At 39.0% G+C, this 26,363-nt stretch overlaps 2 protein-coding genes and 1 long non-coding RNA gene across 3 annotated transcripts; 1 reads left to right on the top strand and 2 right to left on the bottom strand.

The window, feature by feature from the left end:
* The first annotated feature begins 2,345 nt into the window (after positions 1-2,345).
* Positions 2,346-9,856, top strand: errfi1a (ERBB receptor feedback inhibitor 1a). Its single transcript, XM_027001927.2, has 4 exons — positions 2,346-2,559; positions 5,580-5,781; positions 5,995-6,074; positions 6,314-9,856. Exons 2-4 carry the CDS (start codon positions 5,654-5,656, stop codon positions 7,450-7,452), a joined length of 1,347 nt encoding a protein of 448 aa, XP_026857728.2. The 5' UTR covers positions 2,346-2,559; positions 5,580-5,653; the 3' UTR covers positions 7,453-9,856.
* A 12,874-nt stretch (positions 9,857-22,730) lies between these two features.
* On the bottom strand, positions 22,731-23,421 carry LOC118240390. Its single transcript, XR_004775391.1, has 3 exons — positions 23,344-23,421; positions 23,116-23,140; positions 22,731-22,789 (listed from the first exon to the last, which is right to left on the bottom strand). It is a non-coding gene; the product is annotated as an uncharacterized LOC118240390 (long non-coding RNA).
* A 338-nt stretch (positions 23,422-23,759) lies between these two features.
* On the bottom strand, positions 23,760-25,002 carry LOC118240366 (28S ribosomal protein S16, mitochondrial-like). The gene is made up of 2 exons (XM_035520440.1): positions 24,454-25,002; positions 23,760-24,271 (listed from the first exon to the last, which is right to left on the bottom strand). The coding sequence occupies exons 1-2, from the start codon at positions 24,737-24,739 to the stop codon at positions 24,150-24,152; spliced, it is 408 nt and encodes a 135-aa protein (XP_035376333.1). The 5' UTR covers positions 24,740-25,002; the 3' UTR covers positions 23,760-24,149.
* Positions 25,003-26,363: the final 1,361 nt, after the last annotated feature.

Below are 26,363 nucleotides of genomic sequence, written 5' to 3'. Positions count from 1 at the left end.
ACAGCATTTCTGCTGCTCATGCCAAAAGCTTTAGTTGCACTGTAAAGTTTTGTGGTATGATTGGAAAGGCAGGCTTTGCTGCGGGTATGGGGCTCTCCCCATTCTGGCAGGCAGCTTTGGGAGCAGTGTGCCCTGCTGCCTTCCTCACAACCATATGTGTGTTCTGTTTAGCCTGTTTGACTTTATAAGGCACTTCCTTCTGCGTGCCTGTGTGTTTAGGGAATGACATCACATCACCCACGGTGGGGGTGTAGGTGTGTAGGTGTGTGTGTGTGTGTGTGTGTGTGTGTGTGTGTGTGTGTGTGTGTGTGTGTGTGTGTGTATGTGTGTGTGTGTGTGTGTGTGTGTGTATGAGAGGCTGGAGGCCAGGGAGGGAGGGATCTAGCATGGGAGGAAAGTTCGTGACCGGGTTTCTATCAACAAGAGGCAATCTGTGGTAGCAGCAGCACTCATATTTTTTTCTACACCCGATTCTAGAGTATTGAGAGTGGTGCAAACTAAAGGCGTCTTTGCTAACTTTTATAAGAAAAGCAGATAAAGATAATTTGAATTCTACATGTGGAAACTATCAAAAGTTGATTGATGTCTTGGAATGATATTGGAGTGTATTTTTAAAATATAGTTAAAAGATTCCATGCAAAGACATTCTCAAGATAAAACCTACAAATACATGCATGAGTGCCTGCTCACATGAAAACAGATTCATGCATGCTTGGAAACACAAGCACATGCACAACCATACATGCCCTGAACATACTTGCATACCTCACTTGTTTATATGCACAGTCCCTTGAAAAAAAGTTCTTAAACATATGTATGAGTTCACCTCAACCTCCCCAGCTCCACAAACACAACAGCCAGCGCCATGACAGGCACTCTATTCTCCTGCTGACCACAACTAGCCTGATGGAATGTGAAAAATGTGCCTGAAAATTATAAAAGGGGATTAGAAAGAGGCCTGTCCCATCCGCATCCAAATATCTCATGATAAAGCCTGTTAGGTCTGAGGGGCCAAGGCAAGGATTTGCAACACTGCAACCCAACTACATTTTGTTATCCCTGTTTTCGCTTTCTTGGTCCCTGTTTGCTTTAGCACTTAATAGCTTTTATGTGGGCCATTGTGACTGTATCCTTGTTTGGAAGTCACCTCATGTACCTGCTTTTTAAAAATGTTTTGACTCTGTAAGTTGTCAGCCATCGCACTGGGGCGAGGGACTACGCCCCCAAGCTTTTCTCTCACCTTCACACCTGTCTTAAAGTGATGTGACAATAAAAGCAATTTTATTTAATTTAATTTGTGAACAAAACAGGACAGACCTTTTACAGTATTTTGTTGAGGATTGAACCTTAATGTATCCTCTGGTAGAATTATCTCTTGTTTGAACATTTATCTTGTTTGAATTTTCTTGTTATCACTATGCTAATTGATTATTATGTCTTGAAAAAGATCTGAGTCCCAGGCCTGAGAGAGATGTTACACATTACATTCAAAGTATGCCTTATGTACAAAAACACTGCTTAAGTTACATCACCTGTGTATATCTGACAAGAAGTTACCATCTTATATGGGCTCCAGCCAACAGACTGATGATACTGTGTCCCTGCATGTTTACATTCTCTTATCAGTCCTGGAGCCATCTCCATGTCTGCCTCCCACTCCCAGTCTCTATTCTCTTTTCCTCAGGCTCTTCAGACAGGTCCTCTTTTTGTATAGATGTAGCTAAAGCCCTGGAACATCATTATAGCTTCAAACAACTTCTCTCTCTGTGTCTGTGTCATCCCCCTCCCAACATTTTGCATGCACAGGAGTTTTTATACAGGGTGTTCAGACAGATCCTTTCCTCTGTTCAGGATGCCTGTTCTAACCAAAGCTTGGTGTGGTTAGTCACTCTGGCACCACATGTTGCTCTGAACACAGGGTTATTAAAGACAATCTAATGGAAGGGAGGGTAATATTTAATTAGAAGGAACTCCAAGTATTTGTTTTAATCATACTTCATCCAGATGCAGAGGAGTATGCTGTAGATGCAGATTTTTGTGGATTTTATTATTTTATTATTTTTTTAAAGCCATCTTTTTGCAGAATGCACAGAGAAAGAGAATTATACAGTAGCCTTTCATCTTTTTCAAAAAAAGGGTTAATATTTTGCTAGGCGGTTGGGTCAAATAATTCCACTACTCAGTTCTAGAAGAACTATAGATTTCCCATTCTGAAAACTGAAGCTCTGAGTAATGCGCACTCTTGTTGATGAACTTAACCAGGGCATGTGCGTGCAGTAAATTGTGTACTGCGGCTTTAAGAACTGGCTAAGGCGGAGTCAGAATGTCCTAGCACTGATAACGCTTAAAAGAACATCGCACACAGAAGAATCGTTGTTAAGGATTCATTGTAAGCGCTATAACAAAAATAGCGAATGCACACACTTATCTATAGTATTGTAAGCGAGTTAACTTAAGTTTACATACTCACAAAACTGGATCTTTATGACAATATGCACTTAACTGTTTGTACGTAATTTTGGAATAGTGAGTGCGGATACAGACTAATCGGAGGTTAAGGTGAGTTTTAAATGCATCATTGACATGTTTTTCTCTCTTATTTTTGATGCGCATATTTGTGTGCTAATGACAAACGCATGTAATGATTGTTTGACAAGACATGTGGAAAGAACAAGCGTGTTACTAAACAAAATTTAAGTTAGACTTTAATTCGCGTCCTACGCATTGACTGGACTATAAAATCAGATTTTACCCACGTATCACAGCAATTGCAAAATGTTTATCGTGGTGACAGACTAAATATAATAATACTCTATGTAACCTAAGACAACAGGATAGCCTGGCTTAATTTTGTATTATTTTTATTGCTGTTAGAAAAGTGATTTAACAATGGTGAATAAATGAATTTAGTATTTGACAGACTAACGAATTTTGGAAATGCATGTCAGACCGGTGCCAATCTGACATCTCGTTGTAATACTACTGTTTAAACAGCAGCCAATCCATGCTTAAGAAACGTTATTTCATCAGGCAACATCCAGTCAAATTACAAGAATGCACTCCTCAGATGAGTCATCTGGACGTTTGGCGGAAGCCATTACGCACACGTAAGAGTTCTAGCCGGCGGACTGGCGAGGGGGGCGTGCGCATAGATCGCTGCCTTGCCGCGCAAGCAGAGCGGGTATGGTTGCTCGGTTACCGCGGCAAAGGTGTACAGAGTGGGGTGTGAACTGGTGTCTTTCCTTTAACAGAACAGAAGTTTGTCAGATATTTCGTCATTGAAATTGCTAATTTAATTTATGTTATAGGTACTCTATACCATACGATATTCATTAGTCAAATGTAATATATGAACTAAAGCCCTCTATGATTTGGGAGATCTCCATGGTACAGTTCTACATTTTCATGTTACTACACTTAACACTGTAGAGAGATAGCTTACTTATTTTGAAGTGTTTGAAACACTTCAGACTACTGCATTATTAGCCCTGATTATTATGTTTAGCAGCGTATACCTACAAGGAAGTACAGCCTGACATTTTAGTATAGTTTGAAAATATGGTTATCAGATTCCAGTTAAACTAGTTGATTATTTGGAGTTTAGGTGCCACATTAAGCTTTTAGGGTAGCTGTCTGCTTTCCAAACCTCTGTCAATGTAATCGTTATCAGACCACAGCCTCTTTGTCTCATAACAGTAGAACCTGTTAGCATTTGCTTCCGGCAACCATAAATACTGCAGAGAAATGTCTTTACTGACCACTGCTAGCACTGTATGCCTTGCACCTGTTCTGAGAGGAAGCGCTTGCCTTCATTATCATGGATCAGGTTGCGCTGTGCAGAGTGACTCTATCCGAAGCTCATAGCATGCAGGATGCAGGGGAGATCTGGTTGTGTTTTTCTTTTCTTTCCCCATGTCTTTTTTTCCAGATCAAAATGACAGCCCACTTGCATGCTGTGCTGTCATTTTAGAACAGCTGACATGTTCTGTTATCTTTGTAGTTGGCTCTCTTGTCTCTCAGCACTTCAAGTTCAGCTGGAGTTCAGATTCAGTGTCATTTAATGGGCAGTGTGCTACTCACGCAAGCTTTGGTAATAATTCTGCAATATAGGACCACCAGAGCTGGGTATTCAGCGGAAGTGCCCTTCCTGAGCCCTTATATCTCAAAATGGCAGTCCCAAAGCATCGGAGTCGCATGCAGTTTTTGTGCTTCATAAATGCTTCTTGAATATGACATGTCTGCAGTGCCCTTCTAATGATAGTCTTTGTAGAGCACATGCAAAAACATAATGTAGGCATTTCAGGTTTTCCAGTTAATTGTGTTGCAAGTTCAAAACCTGTCTGGCATAGCGTGAAGGGTGTATTAGCTATGGTTCCCCTATAGATTGCCTTGGAGCATGTACTTGATTCTTTTTTTAAAACAAACTGTGCTGCAAAACACTGTCCATTTGGCAGAAAAGGCTTATGCAAGTTATTTGCATAAATGTCTCAAGAAATACTTTAGAAGGCTTGACAGTGCTTTTTTTTTGTTGTTGTTTTAAATAGACTGGAATACACCCCATGTGTTAAATAATTTGGTTTCCTAGGTTTAAATTTTTTCCCATTGTTTGAAAGCAATTAAAATTGAAATGGCATATCTTAATTTGGCCATGGCTGCCGTAGAATGGAGTTCAGGGTACGATCAGATGTCTGTTGTTTTAGGATCTATAATCTCTCTTGTAGTCATCCATAAAGGTAGGTCTATGCACAGACGAATTAGTGGAAAAACTGGTTTTCATTAAATTTCCTAAAGCTGTAAGCTGCTGTGCTCAATGGAAATTGTATTTGGTCTTATGGGAAGTCCATCAGACTTCTTCAGAACCTCATTCCATCATGCTGGAGGCATGCAGCAGTGGATTAAAGAATGAAAAAATTAAAAGCATCATTCAGAAAATGTCTCATCTGATACTACAGTGCAAACATCATTGATAATGAATCTTTGCTGACATGCAGTAAAAGTAACAGGTGGTTGTTCAGTGTTTAAAACATGCTATTGTGTGTCTAACAGCAGTTAGCAAATTAGTTTGGATGCTACATGTCCTCAGGGCTCATGGAGATGTAGTTGTCTCAGAGTCCCATCAAACCTATCATTTGTCAAACCTCTGATGGTGTGGTCGAGGAGAATGTTGCACAGTGTTCTCTTCTGAAAAGATCTCAAAAAGGGTCTGCTACACAAGACAATAATAGTGTCTCATTAGTGTCAGAGAATGCAGGCTGCATTGCAAAAAGTAAAAGAATGGGGTATAAGGGGGGTTGTGGGGTGCAGCTCTGGCATCCTTGCTGAAGGCCCCAGACTGATCAGTCTTAAATCCTGCAGAGAGAATGCTGCAATTCTCGCCATAGATGGTATAAAACACTCTATTGCGCTATACTACAGGCACAGTAGCATTCAGAAAGACTCTCACAGAGCAGTGTAAAAAGGACTATAACCATTAAAATAAAACATGCAAAAGGATACAATGCATTGCTGATACCTTCAAACTTAATTTATTTTTCTTAATGCAAATTAGTCATGTTCTTTCCCCTGTGGCTGTGTTGCAGGTACAGCGCAGCATTTGACAGGTTCAGGAACAGATTGTTTTCTGGCTTGAATGTGATACGATTGCATCTGGAGCATGTCCACTGCAGGCTTGACGGCCCAGGAGATTTGTCTACCCACACAAAGCCTCTTCCTGCGGGGCAGCTGTTGCCCTAGCATGGATGGAACCAAGCCTTCCTGGAAATACAACCATGATTGCGAGAAGTGAGTTCCTCAGTACTGATACCATGACCTGTTGACATGTTATGGTAAGGTGAGCAGTGAAGATGGATTAGTTTTATGAGACTGTGAATCTTCTCTGAAGACCTCTGACAAAACAAGGGGTATGCTTGTCCAAAATGCTTCATGAACAGTTTCTGGATGCTGTAGCTCATATGAAAGTGAGAGATTCTTCTTTTTTTTTTTTTTCTCCTTTAGCTTGTACCTAAGCATTGATCCAGCTGTGAGTTGTAACCTTCAACCCCATAAGCATGAGCCATCATTCTTAGCTGAAGTCAGTAAGTCAAATTTCTATTTCTACTGCATAACAGAAGTATTCATATAACTGTCAATAAAGAGATCCAAAACATTTTCCTTTCCTATGTACATTTGATGGGAAATTTTCTAATGATTTATTTTCATTTTTTCATGATGTAGCTGCCAGGAAAAAGCTTTTGGTGACCTAGCCAGCTATATTTTGTTTAGCAGAATAATGAAAGGTTCAGGTGTATTTTTTTCTTCTTTCTCCTTTGCACAGAACAGAGATTCCATTCCCATTCCCAAAACTGTACTGGGACCCAGCCATTGCCTCCTAAAAAGTCGCGACCCACACAGCTTTCATTATCATCCACGGTTGATCCCTTTAACCCTAGCCCCATTGAGGACGACCAGGTGGTCCCTGGATTCCAGCGTCTATGTGTTTCTGAGCGTGCCTCCCCACCTCAGACACCTAGTCGTGTAGCCAAGCCTCTTCCCCCAATCCCCGGCTCAGCAGAGCTATCAGCTGACCAAGCAACAGACATCGAGGTGGAATTCTTTACTGGGGATGACAGCCGCTGTCTGGTTCCTGACCCTTGTCCGAAACCATCTCCCTTCCGCTATAGCATGCACAGTCGAAGGAGTTTTAGGGATGGTGGCCAGATCAACTATGCCTATTTGGAGGGGCCGGTATCCCAGCAAAAGAAGCAACAGCAGCAGTCCAAGAAAAAGCAGGATCACGAGGTCCAGGGAAGCATTTTTCCCCAGCAGCATGAACAGGAGCTTCATGAACAGCAGCACATGCTGCAGGTTGCATGCCTCCGGCAGCAGGATCGTGCCCAGCGCAAGCTGCGTCGCTCCCATTCCGGCCCTGCAGGCTCCTTTAATAAACCCTCCGCCCTTCGCCTGTGCTGTCAGCAGCGGAACACCCATGGCCTAGACAAACCTGAAGTCCCTCCCAGAATCCCTATTCCACCGCGGCCAGCTAAGACCCCAGACTGCCGTCGCTGGTCAGCAGAGGTGTCTTCTGGGCCTTACAGTGATGAAGACAGACCCCCCAAAGTACCCCCGAGAGAACCTTTGTCCAGCAGTGTGCCCCGGACACCTAGCCCCAAGAGCCTCCCCATTTACCTCAACGGGATCATGCCACCAACACAGAGCTTCGCCCCGGACCCTAAATATGTGAGCCGAGGTCTACAACGGCAAAACAGTGAGGGCTCCCCATGCATTTTACCTGTCATGGAGAATGGCAGGAAGGCCAGCACCACACACTATTTCTTGTTGCCACAACGACCTGCATACCTAGACAAGCACGAGAAGTATTTTCTGGACGACACAATTCGAAGCACTGATGCCACAAGCTCCGGCCTAGATTTGGCTGGCCAAAGCAAGAAGAAAATACACTCAGACTTTGTATAGGGTTACATTTGTATGATATGGACAGAGCTTCACTTCCATTTTTCGAGAGAATCATTATCCTGGCAATTGCTGTCTGTGCATCTCGAGGACTCTTGTACTGCTGTCAAGCAGTTTTTATTGTTAGTTTTATCCTAGTTTTTGAAAAAGTAGGGTAAGTTACAAACCAGTAGCAGATACTGAGATTTTTGTTTTCTCAAAATGGAAACACAGCTCCTGAAAGTGCTGCTTAAAAAGCACTATGGACAACGACGGATGTTGTCTCCGAATAATGTTTTATATGCTTTGTTAACTCATTGCTCATTATGTGAAATGTAAGTGTTTTAAATGATACCATTGTGGTGCAGTTATTAGGTATGAGCTGGTCTGGTACCTCACCATTGTTCAGTTCCTTTTTCTTTTTTTGTCTTATAGTAGTCATGCTTTGTATTGCTTTGAGGATTGCTGCTTCTGTGGCTAAGCGAGTGCTGCAGAGCTATGTGTGTGAGCTGAGGGACGGTGAGTCAGTATCTGCACCTGTTTGTGTTGCACACTAAATATGAAGTATGAAAAGGCCAAATTGCATTGTGGCCATATTGCAAGTGAAGGATAGGATCTAAATCTGAATATTCCATTGTGAATAAATAGGCACAAAGTTGGAAATATATGCTGTTTATCCTCCTGGATTACTAATGCTCTTGGTGGCTGTCTAGAGGTGTTGTGTGTACGTGTGTGTGCGTGCATGTGTGAGAGACCCATCTGTGTTGTATATTTGTGATTTTGATTGTGAAAAACTGCAATCAGAAGTTCTGATGAAAATGTGCTTGTTACATAGGAATGATCTAAATGTAGCTTTTATGTTCATTGTTATACATGGATAATATTTGAGATGCTGCAAAGCTTTACATACAGGATACAAGTGGAGAAATGTACAACAATAGATTTAGTCAGGAAACCGTGTAATACAAGCTGGAAGTTGCTAATCAGATACATTCTAAACTTATGAAACTTAGCTTCTGTTAAAGCAGAGGTTTTCTAAGATGCTAAAAGCTTGATAAAATTTGTAAACAATGATGAATTATAATAACAAATACAGTGATAGTACTCAAACCTGGCTTGCATAAACAGGTACTCCTACACTGTGTTCCTGTTTGTGCTCTGTCAGACTGTTTGACTACCTCCAACATGATTTTTGAGATTTCAAAAGTGGAATGTTAGTGAATTTTAAGTTAATATCAGAGTTAATGGTAACAGTCAAAAATCTGTTTGCTAGATGCTACAAGATCATGTACAAAAGCATAGCTTGCAGCCATCATAACAGCATTTTTCTTACTCTCATTTTCCATGTTGAAAGGGAAATGAAGAGTACCCCAATTTTAGCTGCTTTCCAAAGTGTAACCTATAGAGTTTATTGCGCAAAAGTCAACTGGTTTGAAACCTGTGAAAGTGCGCTGGTCTTGCTCTTTAGCCATTGTCTTTGAATATTGATAACCAAGCTGTGAGTCAAAGTTGTGAAAAGAACTGTCCCCAGAACTACCTCCCATGACAGGAATGAAAAATTCTTCAAATATCCCAGAAGGATAATGATTTGTGTATGGACTAAGCGGACAAAGCATTTACTGTCTGATGCCAGTTTCCCTCTAATGTACTTCAGACCAAGAAAACCATTAACTCTAATCTCCATTTTTGATTACATTGTTTTTCTTTCTGCTTGGCTAGATATAAACCTTTGCTCCAGCAAAGAATGTGTTTTCCAACCCCCTTAAAGTTTTAGACATGAATATGTAGTTTGTCCATGTGTAGTACATTTGGCTGACCTAACTCAAACAGACTTTCCTGTTCCTGTACATGGAGACCTGTCAGACGTGATTGCTGTGGGTGTGGGCCCCTGAAGACTTTGGCTGCTGGCAGCGGGTAAATGAGATGTTTTATTGTTATAGATTGTTCCAACACTATGATTACTCAGTAAATGTAGCAAGTGCATCAAAGTAACCCTGATAATAAAAAAGAAAAAAAAATGAATGAACTTGCTGAGCTCAAAGGTCAATATGTTGTCAAACTTGAGAGTTTATGTTTTTTGAGTTCACATGGGCAATGGGATACAAACAACACTGATGCCACTTTGTTTTTGTTTTGTATGGTTCTTTTATCCTTTTACAACTTCATTTATCAGAAAATGTTTACATTGTGCGTTGTATTATTTAATCTTTGACCTGTTTCCTGTGTATTATCTGAAAAAAAATGAAGGCAAGTTCAAGAAGAAATAAGACATTCTCTGCTGTGGTATAGTAAAAGCTAAATGCACTGAGAGAACAGTATATTGTGATGTGTAAAAGTATTTAACATAGTCCTCCTAACTACACATAATAGTGCAATGTGTAGTATAGCCTTTAAAGGAAAGAAATAAACAGACTTATTTATGAATTGAGTTTGGTCTTAGTCTGATGTCCTGTTCTATTTCATTGTGTAAAAAATGGCCTATCTCCCCGGAACACAAAGATATTGCTGTTTTGCCTGTTTTATCCCGCCCACGCCCTCATGCTCTGCTTCATTTCTGTTGGCCTCACTCCAGACAGGAGGAAGGTGATTTTGTGGTGTGGCTTTTCTTCTGATCTCAGGTCAGTTTTCTAGTTTCTCACATAATGGCTTGAGCTTGATTTTTAGATAGGGTTGTTAGACTTGGATCAGTTTTACTGAGCAACCATGCTAAAAGCATGAATCACACACTTCGACAGGTACATTAACGCCTCTGTTTCCTGTTTTTCATTATGACATTTTGCCCTCTTGATTAGCTGGCGGGTGAAAGGGACAATCTGGTCTGATCTGGTTTTCTTTGGGTGTTTATTTTTTTATGCATGACCTTAGTGTGGACTATTCAAGCCAGTGAGACCAACCTGTATAACTATATTTCCCAGGTCATGCAAGCCCCCTTTTAAAATGTGCATAGTTTTAGCAGTCTCAAGGATATTTTAATTGTTAATTGTTTTGTGATTTAATAGTCATTAACCTTTAGAGTATAAAGACTCTCTGTTCTGGAGTTTTTCATTGATGGCGATGGCAGCAGACCTGTGGTTCCAAAAGATGATCTATTTGAATGGAAACACTGGTTGTTACCATGGCAAACACATTAATAACAACAACAATAATACTAATAATGTTTAGTACAGACATCTTTGTTTCTCATTAGTGTACTAACTTTAAGCATTTTAAACTGATATGTTTATGCTGCTTCTGATTTCCAATCAGTTACCTGGCATCTCATCGGGTTTGATATCTTACAGAGTGAACACTTCTTCCTGTTGTCTGATAAAGAGCTGATGTTAAAGGATTGAGCAAAAAACCTAACTTACCTAGTTTCCACTTACCCAAAATGTGAATTGGCCAAAATGTGTATGGTGTCTAACAGGCTTGGAGGTTTGAGGGTGTGGCACAGTATTTTTGCTGTTCCTAGGATTACACTCTTCTAGACTGAGACTGATGATGTTTTTCTAGGGATCTGTTAGAACCACTCAAATGCCCCTACCACCCTGGGACATCCTTACTGTTAACCTTCCCTCATAATTAAATCAATAAATAATAAACAGCAGAAGAGATGTAGCATCCGAAGCGATAACATCAGAAACAAAGAACACAAAAAAAATCTCGATAAATACCAAGGGTTGAAAGAAGAGCTGGAAAATATGTGGAAGATGAAGACAACATTGTTTCCAGTAGTAATCAGAACACTTGTTTTGTGACCACCAAAGAGAGAATGGTTCAAATAGATCCCAGGAACAACATCTGAGATCTCCATCCATAAAACTGCAGTCCTGGAAACAGATTCTACATAGGACCCTCAAGCTCCCAAGGCTTCTGGTAAAAGACCTGGGCTCAAAGGAAAAAGAGACGAGGACATGTGGGGGAATTATAAATATTTTAATATCTCTGTATATAGACAGGGTGTCTTGGACATAAATAAACATAGTATAGTTAAGGCTATACTTTTCTCCCATTCCTGATGAACTTTAGCCAAAATATCTGGCTGAACTCCAGCATAACCAACAATTCTGTCTATAATATGAACAACATTCCCTATCTTCATAGAGTATGTGGGTGTTTCCTTACTTTTGAGACACCCTTTATTTATGTAAATGCTGATTTTGATTGAATAATTTAAATTCTAAAGTGCATTATGCGCAGAGAACTTCACATATGATGACTGCTTCCTTCATTCACAGTACAAAGCATTTCCCTGGACACTGACAGTCAATGTTGCACTAATCTCATACGTAAACTGACTGGTGATGTATTCAGTACTTAACAAATATATGTCTATCTTAATCACAACATGATTGAAAGCAGTGTTGTATAGTAAAATTCCCCTATGAAATGCATTTTAAAAAATACACAGGCAACTATATTCTTAAACACACAAATATGAATCTTTAAACCATGATGTACACTTCTACATTTCTATTTTGTTTGAGGTTATGAAATCTAGTATGGAGTTCTGCCATGTGGTGTGTGTGGTATGGTTGTCAAGGTGACAAATCAGTCCCACCCAGCTTCCGGGCTTTGCTACTGCTGCAGTTCAGTAATCCCTGTGAATGACAGCCACAGTCACACTAATTCATACTGCATCTTGCCTTAGGCCCATTTAATTAATGCTGCCTGGGTGGGTATAACGTCATTGATAACCATCATTTAAACTGCTTGAATAATGGACTCTGATGCTTGATCTCTGCTGTTAAACTTGAAAGCAAAGGAGCATCTCAGGGAGGACCGACTTAGATAGTAAACAAAAATACATAGGGCCCGGTGATACTGAATTAAAATTGATGATGCACGAATTAACAGAAGATGTTTATTTCAAAAATTAATAGAGATATTTTGTAATGTACGACCAGCACATGCAGTGGTGTCTACATAATCCATGAACACAGAGAAGACATAAGATAAAACCTAGCAGCAAATTATCAATATAAGTGTAAATGTTATTAAAATGTTAAGCCTTATTAATGCGTGCATTTGATTTTCAAAAATGTTACACTTTTCATTATGTGGGTATATTAAAAATAAACCCATGCGCTTGTAGTGCCCTCTAGTGACAAAGGAGTATCAATGTCGCTTACTTCAAAATGTTTATAAAGTCCAATTTCAGTAGGAACAGGTACAAAAAAATACACGAAGAAGGGGTTGTGTTGACTACAGTAAATCTAATCCATTTTACAGAATACTAACAAGATGACTGTTATTCAAACAAATACATTTGTAATCTCATGTAGCCATTTGTCAGCTACTCTTTGAGTATCTGGATGTGTTGCAAATTAATTATGATCTTAAAGTCTGCATTTAGTATCTAAACAAGCTGTCTAAGAAATAAGTTAGATGTAATACTGAGTTATATAACAGAGGAGGCATCTAGGAGCAAGTGTCTAGGAGTCGCACATCCCACCCCCCCACCCCAATGGCATGACTCCCGGCACGCCAGCCTAGCAAGCTACGGCCCCCAGACCAACACCAAATGGTGAGGCTGGAGGACTGAGCGAACAGACACAGGCCAGCGCAAGCAGGACAAAGGGGAGGAAGACAGGGACCATGACAATGACAGACACAGGGACAAACACACTAACAGGAAGGCAAACAGACATAAAGGGAGAGGAAGGGACTGGCATGGTAACAGTAATGGGAACATGAACAGTGACGGGCACAAGTACATGAGACAAAGCACAATTTAGAGGGGGAAAGAGTCTGGGGAGGTTGAAAGGAGCCCCAGCGAGTTCCCCTGTCATCGACTGAATAGAAATCCAACGAGTCCAGGTGGGAGCAGCCTACACCAACTTGGGTGGTGATAACTCCTCCGTTTCTTGGGTGGATAAGCCAGGAAGAGCACCAGATGATTTGCCTGTCTCTGTAGTAGGTACTGGTGATGCTTCCTTTTAGCCTTGTCGAGACACACGTGTAGGCACATGGGCTTTAGGGCTCTGTGCCTTAGGTGAGGGAGCATCCAATGATGATGAAGTCTCTATGAAGGTAACATGGGGCAGCTTGCTGGCTCTAGAATAGCAGGCCTTGGGCGGAGCTTTAGGCGCCGGAGGCTCGTCACTTTCTGAGTCCGCTGTCCCGGTCTCTGAACCCGAGGGAGGATCCTCTCGGAGGGGCTGCTCTATTTCCAGTGGTGGATCCCCAAAGCTGTTGGCTTCTGTGCCCAACCTGAGGCTGAAGACAGCAGGTAGGACCCTGCTGAGTCCAACCCTGGATACTGCTATTCATGACTGTACTGGGACCAGTAGCCCAGCGACGGTAGATAGGACTCTGCAGAGTCTGACCCTAGAATACCACCATGCCCCCCTCCAAATCCTCCAGGGACACTCTCCCCTGATGTGATGGCAGGGAGTGTGCCCAACAGTATGGAGACTTTTCTTTTATAGGTTGGTTTGGAGCAGTGCTACAAGGCAGGGCAGGCAGGATACCGAGACGAGACGGGACATGCTAATCGTTTATTAACACACAAGACGGAAGATAAACACTGAACTTGAGCCACAAAAACAAAGCAAGTGACTATGGTTAGCTGAGTCACATCATACATGGGTCAAACACTGACAAAGACCAATGACTAAACAGGACTTTATATATACATGGAAACAACATAAAACAAGGAACAGGTGTGATACACGGGAGGGATGTGGCCATGCATATGAACACGCACGCACGCACACAGGCATCTAGGAGGAGGTGGCTGTGCCTTGACATAACCAACAGCTCTAAATCAGTGACAGCTCCATATGACAGACAGTTACACAACTGTTTACACATTAAAACAAAAATAAATTATATGAAACAACCACACATGAAGGTGCAAATCTGATTCCGGAATGACTATACCTGGAAAAAAATAGGTTTCAGTATTCAACAGAGAGGAAGTGATAGATATACAGTGCTGCTCACAGACCCCCCCCCAAAAAAAAAAAAAATTATACCAAAAAAAAATTGAGAAAAGAAAGTAGAATAGCAGTCTTTTCATATAATAATTTTAAAAATAATTAGCCTTTTTAAACACCAAATGTAACTATTTTTAATAGTCTTATTTTATTAGCATAAAACCACCAGTGAAGGCTGGAGCTCATCTTTTTATTTCCACATGGAGCATGTCACCGTCATCTCTTAACACAAATGGATATGTCAAAGGTGGATAGGAGACCGATGTGACTTATCTATGGTGTTTACGCACGTTTAATATTGAGTCTTGAAATATGGTCTGAAATTGTCAGTAGATGCCTCCTTTGCCACATATGAATGTTGATGTTGAATATATGTTCCAAAATGACCTTTTATTAAGTACACGCAAGAAAAAAATGTTTATTGCTTAGTTAGTAATACCTAATTGATCAAATATATAACGACTAAATGTAACAGTTTAAGGAGCTTGACGTCAACGAGAAACACAAACGCGGGCACTGACACGTTTAACATCAACGATGTAAACACACGGTACAAGACATGAACAAAGGCAATGACCGACAAAGATGCACACACCAGTTTAAATTCATACAATCACATTAAAGCATGTGCAAGTTTGTGTAAACAAGGGAGGTTCGTTACAAATCAGACGAAGTGAAGCCTCACTGCACGCGGCGGGCCGTACCACGTGACCAGTGGGACTTGGAGAAGTCCGTGGTGTTTAGATTGCAATAGATTACTTTTAAATGGCCCTTCACATACCCAGGCATCTTCAAGTTTCAGTGTAAAGTTGGCAAAATCCAAACTGCAGTTTAAGAATGGTTTTAAGTCTGAAACATATTTTGAGGAGAAAAAAAAGAGGCCTAATTAATGTTCTGCTCTCAAACAGCTATATTGGAGACTAGGCAGGACCCAGGAACGTGCCTTGTACGACAAAGTGACATTTATTGACACAAAACAAACGCTAACGTGGCGGGCAGGGGCACACAGTCTAACACAAAGTCAAACACTAACGCTTAGACGAGACCTTAAATACATGCACATTAACGACGGAAAACTAGGAACAGGTGTGAGGCATGGGGAGGGCGTGGCCATAAAAATGAAGACGCATGAGTCTGGGAGGAGGGGCTGTACCGTGACAGCTATACAAGTCTTATAAGAATTTCTAAAAGTCGCACTGTTAAATGTATTGTTGACCATGGTGGAATAAGTATAATTTTTCGGGGGAAATATTATAAAATTGGCAATTTACCATGTGAACTAATACTTACTTACTATTTCAGTTTTTTGCATTATAACTTCAATATCCTGAATGGAAACATTTCAAGTGCTTCAATGAGATTCTTAAGCAAATCAGTATTATTAAAAATTGTTTTTAATAAGGGTTCCAAATCATTGTTGAGAAAATCAATTTGTGATTAATTGTTTGGGTAGGTGTATCTTGCAGTGCTTTTGACAATGATGGTTCCATTTATGGGAAGAATATCATATTAATGAAGTAGTAAACATACATCCTTACAGTATAAGTTCAATTATAACTAATTTTAAAAAGCATAATTTACACTAAATTCATGATATTCACATCTCGTCAGTGTTGTGGATCTGCTCCTTTACTAATGAAAGTTGCAAAAAGCATAACCAAGACATAAAGATGGTTATAAAACAGTTAATAGTTAACAAGCTTAAAAATTTATAGATGGAATAGAAGCAAACTTACATACCTTATGGGTTAAGATGGCAATCAAGTAGTTGGATGCCTGAGAGTTACATTTTGAAAGTCAGAAATATAAACTTTCATGATTCTCAGAGAAATATTTGCCTTCCTATTGGGCCTGCCTTCAGCTATAGTACATTTTTTTAAGTTTAGGTGCATTTTATTTATGTATAATGCATATTAATGCTCAATTTTCTGTTAACTGTTACATTTTTGATATACTTACACCATAGTTACATTTAAAAAAACATTTTGATCCATTGCATTGGCATTCAGTACCCATACAACTGTGGACTGTGACAGAAGTGATATCTGTTTATAGAGGAAGTTCAGTTGATGGTACAGAGGTATGAGAATTAGTAGAAAAGCATATTGTGGACCTTTCGTCTTGAGAAGAAAACAATGTTTATCGAGTCAAGGTTTAATTTGTATATGTATTTATACACAGGATAAAATGTAAAAATATCCTAAAATAATCCATTAGCACGCCACAGGGGGCTCTGGATAAGCCAACAACACCTCCAAAAAGCATCCCAGCATCCCAGCCTCACCCTCCTCCAAGCTTGCTTTTAAGCCAAGCTTATAAGCATAAAGCCACACTGCCATCCCTGGTGACTAAGGCAGTTCCCAGAACCACTGAAAAGATTTATGCATGCTCAGTTCCACCATTTGCATATGGAGTACTACAAGACTAGCACACAACCCCTAAAAATATAATGTGGTAAAAGAAGTAGGAGATATTGAAGTCTCACTAGTAAGTTGAAAAGATGGCTGATTTGTTAATGAAGAGGTTGTATTGGTATTTGTATTCTGAGTAGATGTCAGCATTGCAGCAGTAGATCTTGAAAATGATATTATATTGATGGTAGATGTCTGGAAGGCAAAATATGTTGAAGGTAAATTTTCTTTTGTAGAAGATGCTAAATATTGGCAATGACAGATTAAAATGATGAAGTGGAAGGTAAGTGAGATGGTGGTATGAAGTGGATGGGTTGAATGGAACTCTTTGGTGGTAGAGGAAAAAATAGCTTGTGAAGGTCCTAAAGTGACTGAATTATTAACTTACAATCTGTAAACATTGTCATTATTATTGTGACGTTTTGGTCATTAACTGTTGAAAAAGGTGACATGGTCTCACTTGAAATATGTGAAAATGGTGGAATTCTATCATTAGTTTAAGGTAAAACAGAGATTGTTGTAGATGCATGAGGCAAATTGTGATTTAGTTGTACTAACTATTTCACCTGTGCTGTACATAACTGGTTATTTGTGATTTGTCTTAATTGGAAAAGACTGTAAATTCAGATAATGACTGGGTGGAAATTGACTTGAAGAGAGCATAGTGGACTGTGTGGACATAAGATGTGTCAAGCTTTTTGATGTGCCAGAATTCTTTTGGGTAGAAAAATAAGATACAGTATTGATTGAACTAAGAAGTGTTACTGAAGTAAATACCAAGTTTGAAGATGATATGGAAGGCCGCTGTTCAGTTGAGAAGAAAATACTTGTCAGAGTAGATGCCTCTGAAAGAATGTTGATTTGATTGCTTTCAGTTGTCTGTCTCGTATCCTTTGTTAGCACTGGTGTTGATGCAATTGCAGTCTTGGTCAATGAAGTAATTTCATGTGTGGCAGGTGAAATTGGTGATTGACGAGTTGCTGCACTTGATGGTTGTAAAGTTTCAGGAGATTACCTGTTTACTTCTGTGGATATTTATTCTGTTGTGCCTAAACAGCCAGGCATGTGAGATTCAGGACCAAATGATGTAGGATGCCTCAAGCTTGTTGATGGTGACAGGGTGGTTGATATCAAATGACCTTCTTTGATTGAAGAGAGCAGAGTGGTCAGTGTGGACTCATCTGTTGTTAATATAGTCAGATGTGTAGATTCTGTTAATTCTGAGGATTGTGAAGTCATGCCAGTTGGTGTGAATTCTGATGTGCTGCTAGAAAAAGATTCAGTATTGATTGAAGATTGATTGAGGTGTTACTGAAGTAAATGCCAAGTTTGAAGATGATGTTGAAGGCCGCTGTTCAGTTAAGAAGGAAATATGAAAAATGCAGGATGTGTCAAGCTTGTTGATGGTGACATGTTGGTTGATGTCAAATACCCTTCTTTTGTTGAAGAGATCAGAGTGGTCAGTGTGGACTCTTCTGTTGTTGAAATTGTCAGAATCGTTTGGCCTGGCTTCCTTGTTGCTGTGGTTTTCACTGCTGTTATGATGAAATTAACACCCAAATCTGTTGTATAAACCTTAAGTAATTCTATGGACTCTGACCTTTCATTTGACACATATGTAATGTTACTAAAACTACCTTTTTGCATTTATGTAATATTGTTAAACTGAGACATTTACTTTCCTTATCAGATGCAGAGAAATTGGACCACACTTTTTTCTCATTTAGATTGGACTACTGTTTTGGTCTTCTAATTGGTCTTCTAATTTTAATGCTCTTAAAATGTATTAATTAAATTCCAAGCTCATGCAGAATGCAGCAATCATAGTCCTAACATGGACTAGAAAATTCTTTCAGCTCTGCACTGGCTCAGATTTTTTATTTTAAAATTCTTCTGTTGACATATAAAGCAGTAAATGGTCTGTCCGCACAGTATTGTAGTGAAATAATTGCATACTGTAACCCACCTTTCCTACTGTGCTTTCAAAATGCAGGGTTTCTCCTAAAATTAGTAAGAATACAGCCAGGGTTAGAGCCTTCTCCTATAAAGCACCTCAGTTATGGAACAGCCTTCCAGCATCAATCTGAGACTCAGACACACTCACAGTTTTTAAATCTAGGCTGAAGACTTACTTATTTAGTTGTTCCTTGCCAGTGTCACCCCTGGCTTGCTCGTTAGGCATCTGGACCCTATCTGTTTTGTGACAACTTGAATTGTAAAAAGCACTTTATAAATAAATCTGACTTGACTTTATGTGCTGGTGACAGGAATATTGATAATCAGCTGACAGTACCTGAGACCTGACGGAAATATGAGCTGTGAAGTATGATAATGTTACTTTCATTCTTGTTCAATGACCATATGTCTACTCATTGGTTTGTTTCAATTGAATTTGTGGTAAAATTATCAGAATAATTTGGTCTAGACATTCAGTTGTCTCTACTGCTGTCCTGCTGAATTTCCCCTTTGGAACATGGGTAGATTATTTTATGTGAGTAGATATTGCTGATTAGTGACTTGTCTCACTTGAAATTTCTCACTCTGAAGTCTCACCCTTATACTCCCACTAACAGGGCTCTTTCATATTTTGCATAACCACTCAATGGAAAGTTGAGAAGGGATTTTTTTTACTTTATATATAAGTGGTCAAGATTTTTACTGCCATAGTTAATGTCTCCTTATTCCTTATGACTTAATTATTTACCACTTAATTATTTACCACCATTAGTAATTAGTTAATTAGTTAATAAGTTAACAAATGGAGTCTTAATAATTTGCCAGTACGTCACCAGTAATGTTATTTCTGATTGATTTTTTTTTTTTACTGTCACTTGCATTAGACTAGACTAGAGTGGGTGACTTGTTCCTCCTTTACACAGACAAAAGGAAACCTGAGTTCTATTCACATCAGTGAATATTAATTAAACTTTCTGGGGATTTTAAAAATGTTAGCCATTGTGTGCTAAAGATTGTATGCAAATGTTAGCAATTGTATGCCTTGAATATGATCTTGTGATCATTTAGTGTGACTGATAGATGGCTGTCAGTATTTTGGTTTAAAATAGTCATTTTACAGTTACCTGATTTGAAGAAAAACCTTTTTAACATGGAATCCACTTACATGGAATAACATGGAATCCACTTCATTTTTGTATTCAGAATGCGTAGCCTACCTCCATTACCTACTATTCCATTACAACACAATGCAGTAACTATGTTTATTTAATATAGGAGGATACATCTTATATTGTTCCTTCTTTCAGCATTTAGCATGCCATTCTATTTGCATTTGGCCATTCATTTCCCCATATCTATACCTTGTGTTATAACTGAACATGGAATGCAATAAATCATATAAAAGGGAAAAATTACAGTATCTAATATTGATATCTCCATCCTCAAACTTCATCTTCTGATATTTAAAAATATGGTATTGAACTTACCCTGCTTCTTGACAAAATCTTGAATGGCAACCCATTCTTGCCTAATCAGTGCTTGGAGTTAATCACTGTTTCTGTGTTTTTGTTTGTCCACCCTCTTTTTGAGGATTGACCACATTTTCTTAATGGGATTGAGATCTGGGGAATTTCCTGGCCATGGACCCAAAAGTTTCATCTTTTGTTCACTGAGCCACTTAGTTATCACTTTTCCCTTGTGACATGGTGCTCATGCTGGAAAAAAAGCATTGTTCATCATCAAATTGAGCCTGGATTGTTGGGACAAGTTGCTCTTGGAGGATGTTTTGATACCATTGATTATTTATGGCAGTGTTCTTAGGCAAAATTTTGAGCAAACCCCCTCCCTTGGATGAGAAGCATCCCCACACATGAATGGTCTCAGGCTACCTCACTGCTGGCATGACACTGGACTGATGGCAGCACTTTTCTGCTCCACACAATAATTTGTCCAGAAGTCCCAAACAGTCTAAAGGGGGTTTCATCAGAGAAAATAACTTTAACCCAGTCCTCTTTAGTTCAATCCCTATACTTGTCAGAATGTTAGTCTGCCCTTGATGTTTTTCTTGGAGAGAAATTGCTTCTTTGCTGCCCTTCTTGACACCATGCCTTCACCTCACTGTGCATGCAGATGCACTCACATCTGCCTTCTGCCATTCCTGTAGCTTCTGAGAATATGAAAATATTGACTAGATTCCAATAATATTTTGCTTTCACAGTTTCTGTCCCTTCTTGACACCTCTATACTTCCCCCTTTTGTCACATATACACTGTCTATAAATGTTACTTCACAATAAACAAGAGCACTTCTGACCCATACTGACTATGTGTCTTCTGTGTTGCTCAGAATTTCTCGCCAGGTGCCTGAGGGTCACAAAGTGGGTGCATCCAGACCTCCTAAGTTAGAAACATCTTCCAAATATTTAACAGTGACAAATATGAAAAAGAATGATAGGCATTGATTAGGACTCATCTCCCATGAACCATGGTAAAAACAAAACATTTAAATATTTTATGTTATCTGAAACAGCTTTAGTATACCCAAAGTCTTTTGAGTCATTAAGAATCTTTTCATGAACAAATTACATATGTATACATGAAATGGGAATCTTATCATATATCTATAGAACACCAACATATGTTATCAGGACTGAACCACAATTCCTACAGTTCCCACTAACCTGCTAAAACAGATACTCTGGTTTAAAGTCTACATCTGAGATTGGTTATGCTTGTCATAGTATTTGACATGATATCATTATTCTGAGGCAGGAGAAAGCAACAGGGGTGTATGGAATAATTTGCATTTTCTATTCCCAAAATGGAATCATCAGAGCACAGGCAAACGTGGAAACAGCTTCTTCCAACTACAGAGTTCACCGAAAACTCAAAACCAATGTTCTCACAGTCACACAGTCATCTCAGTTCCAGTCACTATTGAAGGCGTTGTCTGTTCTCACAGACTCACAGCTGCATCTGATATTAATCCACAAAAGAACCCCACTCACACACAATCACAAACAAATCTGGGCTATTTGCCAGGTGACAAAAACAAAGCCGCTTCTGAAAACATTCCACACTGACTATCATTTGTACTTCTCAATAAAAATCTAAATAAACAAATCTGTGTATGTTGAACAATTCATGGCAGCATGCCTTGAAATATTCTTCAATACTTAAGTCAACATTTCAATTTATTGCACCTTGAAGCCAGAATGATTTTAATATTAACAAAAATGCAAAAAGGTAACACTTTACTGAAATAGTTTAGTGAATCAGTAGTTAAATTGGATCTCCCCCCCCTCCCCCCAGTTTAAAATTGTTTGAATTCATATTGTATACATAAGGCAGTGATATACTGTATTAATAGTATATTTTCTGTATAGACTGGTAAAAGCCTCATGTAATCTGAGTGCCATACTTTTATGCAATGAGGAAGGATGGGCTTTGTTTTTGCTGCTAACTTGTTGACTTGCAATGTTGACGTTCTTCGTGACTCTCTCAAAGCCTTTGTTAGATCATCGATTTATTAACTACCATATCCTTGACTGTAACATGTAAAAACTTGCATGCCTACTAAAAAACACTAAGCAAATTAATTGCTTGAGTCATGAACCATAATGCAGGAATTCCTCTGGTAATTTACTTAGCAATACTTTATGAGTTTTCCATTGGTATACTTTATCACAGCAGTGGTATGAACAAAAAGGGTTTCAAAAATCCAATCTACATTTAAATTGCTATAATGAACTTTGAATATCAAATTAAATTCTATGTTGGAATTCTCTGGCAAGTAAAACACACAGCACCAGTTAAAGTCTGAATACAGCCATAGAAAACCATACTTTCCTTAACTGACAGTGTTTCATATTATATAAGTTCCCCTAAATATTTAAAAACATTTAAATATTTAGTAAACAGTGCTGTATACTGCAAAATTGAATTTCAAAAATAATGAATTTAAAATAGTGTCCACATGTTCACAGATTCCTAAAAATAGTCACCATTACCGAGTCACCGAGTGCCATACGGATAACAACATGACCTCCGTGGTACTTCTTAAGTAATAATGATGCTGTTGGATTCAGAAAAGCATGCATGAGTACACATACATATACAAGCACACACAATTTCAGTGTTACAATATTAAAAAATAAAGTCAGATAAAATTACTAAAACCGAGTAAAGCTACAATGAAATATGACTGTTTGTCTGGTCCAGGGACAAAAAAAGTGTTGGAAGCGCTACCTAGCTATCAAACGTAGCCACTTTACCTCCCCTCACGTAGCTGAGTTGGCTGTAACTTAGTTATGAACAGGTCACAAGCTACTAAACATATCTAGTAACGAGCAAGCTAATATGCTTTCTCTCGAGGAAATCGAACTCTAAATAGCTACTCACATAGATGCACCATAGTCTGTTTTATCTGAGGAAAAAAAGAAGAAAGAAATTATTTTAGAAAGTTTCTGAGAGTGACAAGTATACAATATGTTATACGTAAGATATAGACAATATCCTAAAGGATATTAGCTATAAGCATAGCGTTACTATCGACAAATCTTGCACACTTCATATGAACTGGCAGTAGCTAGCTATTTTTCACTAAATTCAATCTCTCAATAAACATACCTCAGAAATCTGGACACTGCATGCAATAAAAAAAATCATAAAAGGTGAGGGATTTTCTCTGGTATCAGAGAAATACCAGACATCAACAATGTGACATTTACAAGGGCGCAGCCATTTTTCTCACATCTCTAGCCAAACCTTTAAGCTTTCATGTCTGAATAACTGCTAAAACAGTATCAGAAGACATTAGTCATTTATTTTTTTGACAATAAATCCCCAATGACCACATTCCTCCTCCTATTTCAACATTTGCACTTTTAGTCCAGGATACTAGGAAACCCAGCTTTAAATATATAACAACCAGTAGCATGAGGCGAGCCAGGCAGTGTGAATGGAGAGAAGTGTGACTGTTGTGAAAGACAGTGGGGGGATGCAACACTGTTTCAGGTACAACAAAAGCAAACACAAATTCTGCATGTATTTGTACAATATATTTATAAACCACATGTGACATAAAACATGTGCCCAGTGGAACTACGGATGCAGCTAGCTGCTTGATGTGACTAAAAATAAAACTTGCCCTGAAAAAATGAGGTTTTTTATGTTTATGTATTGTTTAATGATTAAAAAATAACCTGAAATGCTAAAGATTACTGGTGACAATTTTATTCTCTTATACAAAAAACAGCACGAAATGCATAGATCTTCTGACCGCTACTAAATAAAGCACATGGACAACCGAAAATGTATGGAAATTCAGAAAGACAATGCAAATCATAAGCTTACATGAATTTGGTGTAAGGAGTTTGTTTGAACTGACAACCAAAAGAAAATATGGTGCTCAGACAGTGCCAGTTAATAGTTTACTACTCTGCTCCTTGTTCTTCTTGGTCTTCACTCTCTGCTTTTGATTCTGTCAATGCTGCTTTTCTTCGGCGCTCTGCCTCCGTTACTGTCATGGGATGCAGGGGGAAGAATCCAGCCAGGCCTGGAATTTATAATGTTCAGAAACACACAAACATACTCCTGATTCACACTTGGAAAAGAAATACAGCAACTATCTTAAATGGATAAACCATACACTCATGCATATGAATGCTCACCAAGACCCTATAAAACAAATAGTTATTTGAAAATACATTTGTATTTTAAGAGTTAAGAGTTTAAGACCTAAGAGTTTGGCCACAGGCTTTGTTGGATGAGCCCCACAACCCATCCAGTACTTGATTCGGTCGTAGTTGAAACCGACAAGTTTCTCGTTGTAGATGTTTGGGAGAGGGTCATACGATCCCAGCTGCTCAATGCATTTGCCATCCCGTGACCGTTTATTGTAAGCCGCCACTATGCGGTAAAATGGCCTGTTAGTGGCGCCACCGAGTGCCATACGGATAACAACATGACCTCCGTGGTACTTCTTAAGTAATAATGATGCTGTTGGATTCAGAAAAGCATGCATGAGTACACATACATATACAAGCACACACAATTTCAGTGTTACAATATTAAAAAATAAAGTCAGATAAAATTACTAAAACCGAGTAAAGCTACAATGAAATACGACTGTTTGTCTGGTCCAGGGACAAAAAAAGTGTTGGAAGAGCTACCTAGCTATCAAACGTAGCCACTTTACCTCCCCTCACGTAGCTGAGTTGGCTGTAACTTAGTTATGAACAGGTCACAAGCTACTAAACATATCTAGTAACGAGCAAGCTAATATGCTTTCTCTCGAGGAAATAGTGTCCACATGTTCACAGATTCCTAAAAATAGTCACCATTAATAATAGCTCTTCATTTGGTTAACAAATCTCATTCAGCCAGCTCTTCTGAATCAATACTCAAAGCTGCAGGACACCTTTGGGCTGACTTGCTTTGACCCTTCTGGATCCGTTTGCTTCATTTTAATTATATGAAACTGAAGCCTAGACACTAGCCAGATTGTGAGATCAATTTATATATTTTACTCCCTTGATTAGATAGGCCTTAAGGAGTGTTTCTGGTCATTCCAAAAGATGCAGGCTTGCCCAACAATATATTATGTAAACACAATGGTTTGCTTCTGAAATATGCTTTGAAAATCAAAGTGGCATGGACTTGATAAAGATCACCATCCATGCTCAACACCATGACATGCTCAGAAGTCATGCATCACTGGTGGAGCCCCCTGGGATACATCTTCCTTGGGTCCTGTTCAATGCAAGCTCTAGTGGGAGTACACTTGTTTTGTCATAACCAGTAATTTGTAAATGCACCTTGTGTAGTTAGATTCTGCAGTCCCCTGCTGCCTATTGATCAGCTTCTGACCACAGAAACCATTGTTGGCTGAATTGTTTGTACATTTATTTATTGGGTGGCAGTCCACTCTCAACCCAGCAGTGACACTGTAAAATGCCCAGCAACAATGCTGTGCCTAGAGCACTTCTACTGATCATTTTTAACTAGTATATATTCCTTCTTCATAATTTGTACTTTCAATTTGACTTCTTTTACTTTTACTTAGGCAAGTCTCAAGCAAATTTCTATGCACCCCTGTTTTCTTTTCCTCAGTTTGGACAGAGCACTCTCCACCATTTCACTGCGAGTTATACTGTGTATGACTATGTATGTGACGAATAAACCAAACTTGAACTTGAAACTTGAAATTTGTCCAGTGATGAATACAGTGATGAACATTATAGCAATTTTCTCTGCTAAACTGAGCTCACCGTTTCCTTGAATTGAACTTTAATAATACTGTATTCCTTTTTTTAAAAAGACACTGAATATAAAGTTTTGCTGGAAGAAAACAGATACCATTTACAAAGAGAGGCAACTCAAATATTCTGTTAACAATCCAAATCATATTAAAAAATGTATATATGTGAGAGGAGAAAAACATTTTAAAGACAGATGCAACAGAAGTGTTTTCCTGAATCAAACCATTTTTGACCAGGCAGTGCAGTTCACAATAAAATGTTGCACTTTACAGGCACAAGATGCTACCAGTGAAAAGACACCACAAATATCAAGTGTATTGTAGTTACCTTAGAGAGAATCTGCATGAGTAAACACGCTTCCTTAAAATACTATCAAGAGTATAAAAT

Source organism: Electrophorus electricus, chromosome 20 (genome assembly GCF_013358815.1).
Source record: "Electrophorus electricus isolate fEleEle1 chromosome 20, fEleEle1.pri, whole genome shotgun sequence".
Taxonomy (NCBI): Eukaryota; Metazoa; Chordata; class Actinopteri; order Gymnotiformes; family Gymnotidae; genus Electrophorus; species Electrophorus electricus.
Note: the sequence above shows the minus strand (reverse complement) of the source record. Positions and strands in the feature narration are given on the sequence as shown.